At 32.2% G+C, this 14849-nt stretch overlaps 1 protein-coding gene across 2 annotated transcripts in view; it reads left to right on the forward strand.

The window, feature by feature from the left end:
- The window catches only part of col16a1 (collagen, type XVI, alpha 1), an 81570-nt gene extending 66960 nt beyond the window's left edge, over positions 1–14610 (forward strand). Inside the window, exons 67-71 of one of the 2 annotated variants that reach the window (XM_034892072.1) lie at positions 11064–11258; positions 11481–11544; positions 11733–11909; positions 12024–12101; positions 13055–14610. In XM_034892072.1, coding sequence (XP_034747963.1) covers positions 11064–11258; positions 11481–11544; positions 11733–11909; positions 12024–12101; positions 13055–13248 — 708 coding nt within the window. In that variant the 3' untranslated portion in view covers positions 13249–14610. The remainder of the gene's footprint in view (positions 1–11063; positions 11259–11480; positions 11545–11732; positions 11910–12023; positions 12102–13054) is intronic. The other variant, XM_034892071.1, reaches the window with a different exon arrangement.
- The last annotated feature ends 239 nt before the right edge of the window (positions 14611–14849 follow it).

The following is a 14849-nucleotide window of genomic DNA, read 5'->3' on the forward strand; positions in this document are numbered from 1 at the left end:
CTTTCTTTGACATATTATACCATGACTTTTTCACTTTTTTGACATGCTATGCCATGATTTGTTTTTAAATTTCTTTCTTCATACAATAGTACCGCTATGGCATTTTCCCACATATGATGTGAGCTATGGCTGCGAGGTAGCGTGATAGACTCATGACTGCTAGGTTGGTGGTTCAATCCCTGGCTCGTTCATCAGTTTTTTCTGATACAGTGTACTTTGACATTTTTATGATTTTTTTTTTTACATACACTACTATGGCTTTTTTCGACATAATATAGCATGACTTTTTGATCACTTTTTCTGACATACTATACTATGGCTTTTTTTGACATACTGTACTACGACTTTTTGATGATTTCTTGACAATGTATACTATGTCTTATTTCTTCCCTATTTTTAACCTACTATACCATGGCTTTTTTCCACATACTATACTGTGTTTTTTTTAAACTTTTTTCAACGGACTACACTGTGACATTTCTCTTATTTTCACATACCATACTATGGATTTTTTTTCCACTTTTTTTCCATACAGTTCTATGACTTTTTAATCATTTTTTGACATAGTACACTTGCCTTTTTTCATAACTTTTTTTGACATACCAGACTTTGGCTTTTTTCAACGTACAATACTATGAGTTTTTCAACTTTTATCCACATACAATACAATTACTTTATTTCCACATACTATACTATTTTTCATCACTTTTTTGACATACATTTTTATCAATTTTTCTACATACAATGAATCTTTTGATCATAGTATGCTATTAGTTTTTATGACACACTACGCTATGGCTTTTTTGACATACTATACTACGACTTTTTAGTGACTTTTTTTCACAGTATACTATGTCTTTTTTCTTCACTATTTTCAACATATTGTACTATGGCCTTTTTCACTTTATCTACATAATTTACAATGACTCTATTTCCACATACTACACCATGGCTTTTTTGACTTTTTTCAACATAGTATACTATGTCAAACAAGTGATTAAAAAGTCATAATATAGTATGACATTTTTCATCACTTTTTTTTACATACTATAAGATGACATTTTTATTTTTCAACCTACTATACTATGACTTTTTTTGAAATACTATACTATGACATTTAAAAAAAAGAATTTGACATACAATACTATTGATTTTTCCATATTATACTATGACTTTTTCACTTTTCTCCACATACTATAAACTGACTTTTTCCACATACTTTACAATGACGTTATTTCCACATACTATACTATGGCTTCTTTCACTTTTTTGACATTCTCTACTTTTACTTTTTAATCATTTTTTTGACATAGTATACTATGACTTTTTTATTACTTATTTTGACATACTATACTATGGCTTTTTTCACTTTTTTCCACATATTATACTATGACTTTGTAATCATTTTTTTGACATAGTAAACTATTACTTTTTTCATAACTTTTTTCGACATGCTATACTATGGCTTTTTTTAACATACTATACTATAACTTTTTTGTCATTTCTTTTTGACATGCATACTATGGCTTTTTACAACATACAATACTATGACTCTTTAATCATTTTTTTGAGATAGTATACTATACCTCTTTTTAGCAGTTTTTTTTTTACATACCATACTATGTTTTTTTCACTTTTTTGACATAGTGTACTATGCCTTTTTTCATCACTTATTTTGACATACTATAACTAATAGTATACTATGTCAAACAAGTGATTAAAACGTCATAGTAAAGTATGACATTTTTCATCACTTTTTTCGACATACTATGGCTTTTTTTGACATACTATACTATGACATTTTTATCAAGTATTTTCGAGATACAAGACTATGGCTGTTTTCAGTTTTTTCGACATACTATGCTATTGATTTTTTTCCATACTAAACTATGATTTATTTTACGTTTTTTTACATGCTGTGCCACTTACCTTACTATGACTTTTTCATCATTTTTTTGACATGGTGTACTACGACTTTTTTCATCACTTTTTTCGACATACTATACTATGTTTTTTTTAGCCTACTATACTATGGCTTATTCTGACATATTATATTATGACTTTTTTCCATATACTATACTATGGCTTTTTTCGACACACTATCCAATGGCTTTTTTAACATACTATACTATGGCTTTTTTCAACGTACTATACTATGGCTTTTTTCAACATGCTATACTATGACTTTTTTCACTTTTTTTGGCATACTATACTATTACTTTTCAATCACTTTTTCCACATAGTATACTATGTCTTTTTTCTTCACTTTTTTCGACATACTATCATATGGCTTTTTTTGACACACTATACTATGACTAAAATAGCTTTTTTGACATAATATACAGTTACTTTTTCATCACTTTCTTTGACATACTGCATTTTTTGATACACTATACTATGGCTTTTTTCAACATACTATAAAATGGCTTTTTTCGACATACTACACTATGGCTATTTTTGACATACTATACAATGACTTTTCATCACTTTTTTGACATACTATACTATGACATTTTTATCAAGGTTTTTCATTTTTTCAACATACAATACTACGACTTTTTTATCATTTTTGAGATAGTATACCACGCCTTTTTTTCACATACTATACTATGTTTTTTTTCACTTTTTTTGACATACTGTTCTGTAAATTTTAATCACTTTTTTGACATAGTGTACTATGCCTTTTTTCATCACTTATTGTGACACACTATAAATAATATTATACTATGTCAAAGAAGTGATTAAAACGTCATAGTATAGTATGACATTTTTCATCCCTTTTTTTGACATACTATGGCTTTTTTTTACATACCATACTATGGCTTTTTTCAACACACTATCCTATGGCTTTTTTCAACACACTATCCTATGGCTTTTTTCAACACACTATCCTATGGCTTTTTTCAACACACTATCCTATGGCTTTTTTCAACGCACTATCCTATGGCTTTTTTTAACATACTAACCTATGGCTTTTTTCGACACGCTTTCATACGACTTTTTTCAACCTACTATACTATGGCTTTTTTCGACATACTTATACTATGACTTTTTTCACTGTTTTTACATACTATACTATTACTTTTTAATCACTTTTTCCACATAGTATACTATGTATTTTTTCTTCATTTTTCACATGATTTTTGACCGTCATTTTGACCGTTTTAAAATGTTTATATGTAATAACTTTGCTGGATAAAAAAATACCATTCTGTTGTTACCTGACTTTTCCTAAAAGGTTTTTTATTTTAATTTAAAATAGTTTTTATATACATTACACACTAGCAAAGAAAATAAAATTACTTTTACCTATTTCGGCCATACACGCTCATATTGACCGCTCGTTTTTTTGCGGTATTGTTTTTAATCTTTTGCACGGTTGAAGATGCATATTGGTTTCTTAGTTACCATCAGCATCTCTGCCAAAGAAACGTCATAAGAGGTCTTGAGTAACAACTGTGGGCATCAGCAATGGGCCGAAGGTAAAGGCAGATTCGGTAAAGCTAGCTACCACAATGAGAAGGCAAAGATGGACTCTGTTCTGAATCAGAAGGCAGTGCCGGGCGCTCGCTCTGTGGAAGGAGCGGTACACGGAGCAAGATGGCTGGTGGCTGCTTACGTGTTTATACAACTTTATACATCCTCAAACTGGCTAGTTTTGCACACATCCTCTCCAAGGAGTGCACCAGTAGTGAAATTGGCCGGAGGAAGTTCAGGCAGCAACTAGCAGAGGAGCTGAGACACGAGTTTAGAAAGGAGAAAAGGGAGCGGAGCACGGTCCGAGCAGCGCCGGGAACCACAGCAGACACCAACATGGAGGCAGTGACCAGTTAGGTTAGGTTAAAAATGTTCAAATAAGATACTTTTAGGTGTTATTTGAAAGTTATAAGTTATGTTGAATGAATTTACATACCATATTTTTCAGATGTGACTAAAATAATTACGTTTTACTATGCCATGATATGAATTATTGAAAAACCTTAGCAACTCAAGTGTATAAATAAACTCGTTAAATTGCATACATTTTGGTGTTATTTTGTTTTTCACACAACACAATACCTGCATTAATATTGCAATTAGGTATTTATCATAACAGATTATAGAGTTTGGAATCTGGAGGTCAAAATGACCGCTCATGGCAGTTCTAGTAGTTATGGAATCCCGGCACTTCTATTGTTAATCGCTTTTTTGACATAGTATGCAATGACTTTTTTCATCACTTTCCTTGATATGCTACACTATGGCTTTTTTCGACACACTATGCTGTAGCTTTTTTGACATACTATCATACGGCTTTTTTCAACATACTATACTATGACTTTTTTCAACATACTATCCTATGACTTTTTTCAACACACTATCCTATGGCTTTTTTCAACACACTATCCTATGGCTTTTTTTAACATACTATCCTATGGCTTTTTTCGACACGCTTTCATACGACTTTTTTCAACCTACTATACTATGGCTTTTTTCGACATACTTATACTATGACTTTATTCACTTTCTTTGACATACTATACTATGACTTTTTAATCACTTTTTTGACACAGTATACAATTACTTTTTTCCAAAACTATAGTATAGCTTTTTCGGCAGTATTCAGTCAGTATTTTCAACATACTATACTATGGGTTTTTTCGACATACTATACTATGGCTTTTTTTGACAAACTATCCTATGGCTTTTTTCGACATACTATACTATGGCTTTTTTTGACAAACTATCCTATGGCTTTTTTCGACATACTATACTATGGCTTTTTTTGCTTTTTTTGACACAGTATATTATGACTTTTTTAATCACTTTTGTCGACATGCTATACTATGATTTTTTTGACATACTACGCTATGGCTTTTTTTGACATACAATACTATGACTTTTAATACATTTTTTTGACATAGTATACTATGACTTTTTTCATCACTTTAACTTTTCTCCACATACTATAAACTGACTTTATTTCCACATACTATACTGTGAGCTTTTTCAAGTTTTTTCTACGTACTATGCTATGGCTTTTTTCGACATACAATACTATGATTTTTTTTCACGTTTTTCCACATACCATACAATGACTTTTTCATCATTCTTTTTTGACATACTATACATTGGCTTATTTTGACATACAATACTATGACTTTTCACTTTTTTCCACATACTTTACAATGACATAATTTCCACATACTATACTATGGCTTTTTTGACACACTATTCTATGACATTTTTATCAAGTTTTTTGATTTTTTCAACGTACAATACTATGACTTTTTAAACATTTTTTTGAGATAGTATACTAACCCTTTTTTCATCCGTGTTTTTTACATACTATACTATGTTTTTTTTCACTTTTTTTGAAATACTATACAATGGCTTTTTTTGACATATTATACTATGATATTTTTATCAATTTGTTTCATTTTTTCAACATACAATACTGTAAATTTTAATCACTTTTTTGACACAGTGTACTATTGCTTTTTTCATCCCTTATTTTGACAGACTCTAACTCATAGTATACTATGTCAAACAAGTGTTTAAAACGTCATAGTATAGTATAACATTTTTCATCACTTTTTTTGACATAGTCTACTATGACGAAGAAAGCCATAGTATGGTATTTCAACATAAGTGATGAAAAAAGGCATTGAATACTATGTATAAAAAATTATTACAATGTCATAGTATTGCATGTAAAAAAAAAAAGCACAAAATAAAAAAAAAGAAATAGCACTTGGAAAAAGACAAAAAATCATAAATTTTTTCGACTTACAAGACTATGTCTGTTTTCACTTTTTTTATGACTATTTTCACTTTTTTTTTGACATACTATACTATTGCTTTTTTCCAAACTACACTATGACTTTTTTTACTTTTTTCCACATACTATACTATGAGCTTTTACAACTCTTTTCAACCTACTATGCTAAGGCTTTGCTAATACTTTGGCTTTTTTCAACATACTATACTATGATTTATTTTACATTTTTTTACTATGACTTTTTCATCACTTTTTTGACATGGTATACTACAACTTTTTTCATCACTTGTTTCGACATACAATGGCTTTTTTGACCTACTATACTATGGCTTATTCTGACATATTATACTAGGACTTTTTCCACATATCATACTATGGCTTTTTGCAACACACTATCCTATGGCTTTTTTTAACATACTATACTATGGCTTTTTCTGACATACTATACTATTTTTAATCACTTTTTCCACATAGTGTACTATGTCTTTTTTCTTCACTATTTTAGACATACTATACTATGGCTTTTTTCAACATACTACACTATGGCTTTTTTCGACATACTATCATGTGGCTTTTTTCGACAAACTATACTATGACTTTAATCGCTTTTTTGACATAGTGTACAATGTGTCGAAAAAAGCCATAGTGTAGTATGTCAAAGAAAGTGGTGAAAAAAGTCACTATGTGGCATGTCACTGTGTGATATGTGGAAAAAAGTCATAGTATAATATGTCAGAATAAGCCATGGTATAGTAGGTCAAAAAAGCCATTGTATGTTGAAAAAAGTGATGAAAAAAGTTGTAGTGTAACATGTCAACATACTATACTATGGCTTTTTTCAACGTACTCAACTATATTTTCAACATACCATACACATACCCTACTATAGCTTTTTTTGACATACTATCATACAGCTTTTTTTGATTTTCTATACTATGGCTTTTTTCGACCTACTATACCATGACTTTTTTCACTTTTTTGAAATACTATACTATGACTTTTTAATCACTTTTTTGACATAGTATACTACGTCATTTTTCTTTACTATTTTCCACATGCTATAGTGTAGCTTTTTTTCAACAAACATACTATCCTAAGGCTTTTTTGTCAATTTGTTTTGACATTCTATCCTATGGCTTTTTTGTCAATTTGTTTTGACATACTATACTATGGCTTTTTTTGAAATACCATAAAATTACATTTTTATTAGGGCTGGGCAAGTTAACGCGTTATTATCGCTTTAACTAATTAATTAACTAACGTACTAACTTTTGCGTTGTGTTAACATACTATACTATGGCTTTTTTCAACATACTATACTATGGCTTTTTTCAACATACTATACTATGGCTTTTTTCAACATGCTATACTATGACTTTTTTCACTTTTTTTGGCGTACTATACTATTACTTTTAAATCACTTTTTCCACATAGTATACTATGTCTTTTTTCTTCACTTTTTTCGACATACTATCATATGGCTTTTTTCGACACACTATACTATGACTTTAATAGCTTTTTTGACATAATATACAATTACTTTTTTCTATGACTTTTTTCTTATGACTTTTTTTGATTCACTATACTGAGGCTTTTTTCAACATACTATAAAATGGCTTTTTTCGACATACTACACTATGAAGTTTTTCAACATACTATACTATCGCTTTTTTTGACATACTATCATACAGCTTTTTTTGACATATTATCATACAGCTTTTTTTGACATACTATACTATGGCTTTTTTCGACCTACTATACTATGACTTTTTTCACTTTTTTTGACATACTATACTATGACTTTTTAATCACTTTTTTGACACAGTATACTACGACTTTTGTCATCACTATTTTCAACATACTATCCTATGTCTTTATTTTCGACATACTATACTATGACTTTAATTGCTTAGTACTATTTACACTTTTTTCATCACTTTTTTTGACATGCTATACTAGGATTTTTTTCGACATACAATACTATGGCTTTTTTCGACATAAAATATTATCAGTATTTTTAACATACTATACTATGGGTTTTTTCAACATACTATCCTATGGCTTTTTTTGACATACCATACTATGACTTTAATCACTTTTTTGACATACTATACTGTGACTTTTTAATCGCTTTTCTTTACACAGAATACTTTGTCTTTTTTTCCACTATTTTCAACATACTATACCATCAGTATTTTCAACACACTATACTATGGCTTTTTTCTACCTACTATATCATGGCTTTTTTCGACATACCATCCTATGGCTTTTTTTGACATACTATATTATGACTTTAATCACTTTTTTGACATAGTATATTATGACTTTTTTCATCACTTTTTTCGACACACTTTGCTATGACTTTTTCCCACATACTATACTGTGGCTTTTTCTGACATACTATACCCTCACATTTTTATCAATTTTTTTCGACATACAAGACTATGGCTTTTTTCACCATACTATACTGTGACTTTTTTCAAAATACTATACTACGACATTTTTATCAATTATTTTCGACAAACTATTGCTTTTTTTCTCCATACTATACTATGACTTTTTTCACTTTTTTCCACATAAGTTACACTGACTTTATGTCCGCAAACTATACTATGAGCTTTTTCAACTTTTTTCGACGTACTATGCTAAGGCTTTTTTTGACATATTATACTATGATTTATTTCACATTTTTTCACAAACTATGCACTTGCTTTTACCCCATACCATACTAAGACTTTTTTCATCATTTTTTTCGACATACTATACTATGACTTTTTTTGACATACTATACTATGACTTTTTTCCACATACTTTACTATGGCTTTTTTTTACATGCTATACTACGACATTTTTGTAAATTTTTTTCGACATACAATACTATGACTTTTTAATCACTTTTTTGCACATATAATCAATCTTTTTTTGACATGCAATACTCTGACTCTTTAATCACTTTTTACATAGTATACTATGTTTTTTTCCTTCACTATTTTCAACACACTATACTAAAGCTTTTTTTGACATAATATACTATGGCTTTTTTCAATATGCAATCCTATGGCTTTTTTTGCCTATCACTTTTTCACACAGGGCCATGATGGTTTGGATTTTTTTCACCTTTAATAATAAACACCTTCATTTACAAATTGCATTTTGTGTTTACTTGTGTTGTCCTTGACTATTGTTTAAATTGGTTTGATGTTCCGAAACACTTAAGTGTGACAAACATGCAAAGGAACAGGAAATGAGGAAGGGGGCAAACACTTTTTCACACCACCGTATAAGTATTTTAACTTTTTTTCCACAAACTATAATATGGGCTTTTTTCACTTTATTCAACGGACTACACTATACATTTTTAAATTTATTTTCACACACTACACTATGGCTTTTTTCACTTTGTTCGACATACAATACTATGACTTTTTAATAATTTTTAACTTTTTTTGATAAACTAAACTGTGGCTTTTTTCGACGTACAATACTATGACTTTTTTCACTTTTTTCCACATACTTTACAATGAATTTATTACTACATACTATACTAATGCTTTTTTTTACATACTATGCTATGACATTTTTATCATTTTTTTTCAACATACAATACTATTTTTTTCCCCCCATTCTATCCTATGACTTTTTTCACTTTATTCCACATACTATAAGCTGACTTTATGTCCACCTACATTCTATGTGCTTTTTCAACTTTTTCAGACTTTTTTCAACATATAATACTTTGGCTTTTTTCAAGTTATTTCACATACTATGCAGTGGCTTTTACCACATACCATATTATGACTTTTTCATTATTTTTTTTACATAGTATACTTTGACTTTTTTCATCACTTTTTATGACATACTATACTATGTTTTTTTTTGACATACCATACTATGGCTTTTTTTGACATACTATACTACGACTTTTTTCCACTTACTACACTATGGCTTTTTTCGACATATTATACTTTTTTCAACACAATATACTATGACATTTTTATAATTTGTTTTCAACATACAATTCTATGGCTTTTTTCTACATAATACATTATGATTTTTTTGCTTTTTCCACATACACATTTTATTTTTATTTTGTTCGATGTGCTATACTGTGACATTGTAATAATTATTTTGAAATAGTGCTCACTTATGTTGACATACCATACTATGGCTTTCTTCGACATACTATAGTATGTTTTTTTTTCGACATAGTATACTATGTCAAAAAAGTGATTAAAAAGTCACAGTATAGTATGACTTTTTTCATCACTTTTTTTCACAAACTATACAATGACTTTATTTCTACATACTATACTATGGGCTTTTTCAATTTTTTTTGAAATAGTATGCAATGCCTTTTTTTCATCACTTATGTTGACATACCATACTACGGCTTTCTTCGACATACTATAGTATGTTTTTTTTTCGACATAGTATACTATGTCAAAAAAGTGATTAAAAAGTCATAGTATAGTATGACTTTTTTCATCCCTTTTTTCCACATACTATACAATGACTTTTTTTCTACATACTATATGGGCTTTTTCTAATTTTTTTTACGTACTATACTATGACTATTTTCACTTTTTTCACATACTATACTATGACCTTTTCATCACTTTTTCAGCTTACAATACTATGTCTTTTTTAACTTTTTTGGACATGCTATGCTATAACTCTTTAATAATTTCTTTCAGCATGCAATACGCTGGCTACGCCGTTTTTCCACATGTATTTCGCTGTGAGGTAAATTGGTAGACTCATGACAACTAGGCTGGTTGTTCAATCTCTGGCTTTTTCATCCCTTTCTTTCACATACTATACTATGGCTTTTTTCTCTTTCTTCTACATACTCTACTATGACATTGTCATCATTTTTTTCAAAATACAATACTAAGTCTTTTTGAACTTTTTTTACATGCTTTATTTAATTTCTATAGGTATTATGTTTTTCCACCTGTATTCCACTGTGACCTATGGCTGTGAGGTGAAATGGTAGACTAATTGTCACTAGGTTGGTTGTTCAAATCCAGATGTTTTTTTCAATTTTTTTCGACATACTGTATTATGACATTTTCAAGTTTTTTTTACATCCTATACTATGGCTTTTTCCACTTTTTTCAACATACTATACTATGACTTTTTCATGGCATGCAATACTTTGACTTTCATATTACATTCTATCTGTTGTTTTTATGGCATTCTGTGCTTTGACTGTGTTATGACATTTTGTATTGCATTCTATACTACATGACTGACATTTTCATTTATCTAAGACCTGTGTGCATGTGTGTCTGTCTCCCAGGGTGAACCAGGGGCTGCAGGCCAGAAGGGTCCCCCAGGGGAAAGAGGTAGACCAGGGCCGCCTGGCGGTGGAGGTTACCACTCCAAAGACGCACAGCCCATGATCGGCCCGGTCGGACCAAGAGGAGAGAGAGGAAACCCAGGCTTAGAAGGCTCACCCGGACTCCCTGGAACTCCAGGGTTGCCAGGAAATGATGTGCGAAACAGTTTCATTACACTTGTAGCCTAATTATTTATTTGTTTACTAAAACTTCTTATTACATCCAAATCTTGCAATAACAACCTTAGAAGACACAATGCAGTGGCTGGACGCCCTGACAGGCTTCCTCTGCACTTTTTAATAATGAATGTTTTAATTATGTTCCTTGATTAAGGTTTGCCTTTTTGTTTTCCTCTTCATTTCTCTACTCTTAAACAGGCTGTAGTCAATTATGATGAAGTCAAGAACTTCATCCGCCAGCAGGTCATCAAGATCTTTGATGGTGAGCGCAAGTGCATTGCATTACGTCAATGTTTACTGTTTATAATGCTGCAGCTCTTAGTCTCGAGCAAAATCTTTTCTTCAGATGCAAATCTTTCTTTCAAAGAATTATTCCATTTCTCCTCCGGGACACCTCTGTTCTTGCCACGGTGAAATCATTGTTTGTTCTTGCACATTTCCCCTCTCCAGAGAGAATGGCCTACTACATGTCTCGCATGCAGATGCCCGTAGAGATGGTGGCGTCGCCAGGTCGGCCTGGGCCACCTGGCAAAGACGGAACTCCAGGTAGTCCTGGGAACCCAGGTGCACCTGGAAACCCGGGACAGATCGGCAGACAAGGCAGACCAGGAGTTACAGGGCCCCCTGGTGAGCCATCAGTTATACCAGTAATCTTTTAAGCACCATGACAAGTGTCATCATTAGCTAACTGTAAACGGTTTATCTGTCATGTTGTCCAAATATGTGCCTCTATTTCTGTAGGACCCCGAGGACCACATGGAGAAAAAGGAGATAAGGGTGTTGGAGAGATGGGAGATGTAGGACCTCCAGGAGCACCAGGTAATATATCCCCACTGGTCCATGAATCAGTAAGTTAAGAGGTGGCAGCCATATTGTGTGTCAGCCTTACAAAACCCTCATGTTTTCAGTTAATTAAAAAAAAAGAAAATCTAAAAGACTTTGGGAAAAAACAACCAAAAGCACCCACAACATTTAAAAAGTGACAAAAATGTTGGAAAAAGCAATAATAGTGTAAAAATTGACCAAAACGTTTTCTTTTCATGGTTGACAGGAAGACAACACAAGGGTTAAAGCTGTAGCTAATAGTTAGAAATGTTTAGCACATTTCACCATGTGTATAGACATTCAAATGATTATTTTAGTTACAGTAAATCCCTTTTCCGGTCACATTTTGTTGAAGTACTTCCAGTGACGTTGGAACGTTGTGTAAAACGTAAACAGAACACAATGATTTGCAAATTCTTTTCAACCTATATTCAATTGAAAACGCTACAAAGACAAAATATTTAATGTTCAACCCGATTAAGGTTTTTTTGTTATGAATTTCATGCCTGCATCAATTAAAAGCTACACATGATGTTAAACCCTTGTTAGCATTGCTGTCATCATAGAAGTGATGCTAAATACTACGTTTGCATTAATTGTAAAATACCATCATGATGAAAGTAAAAATGACTATAATTACAGACTTATTCATACCAACCAAAACAACATCTGACAAGATAGCTAAATGGCTAAATTAGCGAATTAGCATCTGCAGTCAATTTACAGTTTATATGTTTTGGGTTGAAGAAGCAACCTTGCTCACATCAAATGATCAAAATAGGATTTTAATTACTCAAGCTTTAAAGGAACATTGTGGTTTACCCCAACATGTCAAACTATTCCTTTTACTCTTTTCTTTTCTCTTTTTGAATATATCCTCTTCACAGCTAAGTAGCAGGGCAGTTAGAGGGCCACAATCATTCCATTTATTTCCCTTCTTTTTACAGGTGTCCCAGGCCCCCCGGGCTATAGTAAGATGGGACCCCCAGGTCCTGTTGGTCAGCAGGGTGTTCCTGGGATCCCAGGCTCGCCTGGGCAACCTGGTGCAAAGGGACACGATGGCCGGTGTAATCCTGGAGATTGTATGAGCCATCAAGTAGAGTACAGCCCAAAGGGCCCTCCTATCAAAGGCCCCTGGTAAAGGGCTAACACTGATGGAGTAGAGGGGTGCGGGGGACCAAAGCAAAGACACTACGGAGAAGACAGGAAGCCAAAGTGATCCAAAGTTATTCAATCTGACCACACGAGGAAACCAAGGAGCTCCTTTATCGTTGAATTGCTTAGATTTACCCAAACAGATTGCTACTGTGAGCAAAAATCCACAATTTATTGCTAAGGGCCCCAATGGAAATGAGGCCTGCAAGGGCACACCAGCAGCACATTTTTATTGCATCATTCTTTTCCCTGTGAATGCCGATTCATTGCTATATTACTGCCTTTTATTTTAGTCTTGCCTCTTTATTCTCACTGTGTCCCACTCCTTTTGTACATTTCAAACAACCCAGGGGATGTGACAAAATCCACGATTTGGATTTTCTTCCTCTTGATTAATTCTGAACCTCTGTTTTTTTTTCATTTTCTTTGTCCACATCTGTAGAAAGAGAATGCACACAGTTATTATAGCACTTTGCTTGCACCTCTCATATCTTTGTTCCCTGGTCCCAAAATCACATTCAGAGTGCATCCTATGCATTTCTAATATGTCTCAGCGTTAGCGGTGTGACATATATTTGACTTTGACTTGTAAGAGAATATCCCTAGAAATGTAGGCCTAGTTCAGTTCTGGATAAAACATGTCAAAAACCTGCGTTCATACCCCTTTTGATGGATTGACTATTTTGTATATATTTATATTTATATATTGGCTTTTCATACTTTTTCAAGGGATTTGATACAAGGCATACACATACCCAGCCACACATCTTTTTATTGTCAAGCTCAGCATCAACAACAAAAAATTGAGCAACAAAAAAGCCAAAGGAATATTCTGCTATGATCTATAAGCTTTTAAATTGAAATAATGTTTTCAGAAGACATTATTTATAATAGAAAATTGTGTTTACACAAGAACGCACATTGGCTCTTTTAAATTATGTTGTTAAAGTGGATTTTGTGGGATTTTAGGTCCGGTACGTTTTGGTAATACAGCCATTTTAAAGCATCTCATCTCATTTTGTATTCCAAAGTAGCTGTGATAACCATCTGGCTGCTACAACAGGCCCTTGTTTATGGAAATATGAGCAATAATTAAGCCCATTTACCACAGGTACTGTAATGCAACCCACTGAGCACAGCCACCTAGCCCTCACGATCACAAGCAAATAATCTTCAAGACATCGCACATGGTTTTTGTAGTGTTACATGTGACTGTATTTTGTTTATGTTGTCGTTTTAAAATAATTTTTAAACTAGACGTTCAAACTATGAGCCATGGTCGGACTTTTGTTTCTCACTAACTAACCCACGGGAAATGTTTAAACTGAATTAAATTGCTTTTAAAAGATGCTGTATGGTGTTATCATTGTCAACCTCTGTTGTATCAAACACTTTACAAACCCTGTTGTCCATCAATAAATGGTTTCAAGACAATGGGTCTCTGAAGATGAAGTTTAAAATGTATTTTTAGTTAAGTTTGGTGTCTCTTTGTAATTGTTTGGCATCTTTTTGCCTCTCTCGGTAGTTGTTGTGTGTCTTTGTAGTTGTTTGTTGGAAACTCAGTCATTTCAGAGGCCCCACGGGGGT

The sequence above is a fragment of the Etheostoma cragini genome, chromosome 14, assembly GCF_013103735.1.
Source record: "Etheostoma cragini isolate CJK2018 chromosome 14, CSU_Ecrag_1.0, whole genome shotgun sequence".
Taxonomy (NCBI): domain Eukaryota; kingdom Metazoa; phylum Chordata; class Actinopteri; order Perciformes; family Percidae; genus Etheostoma; species Etheostoma cragini.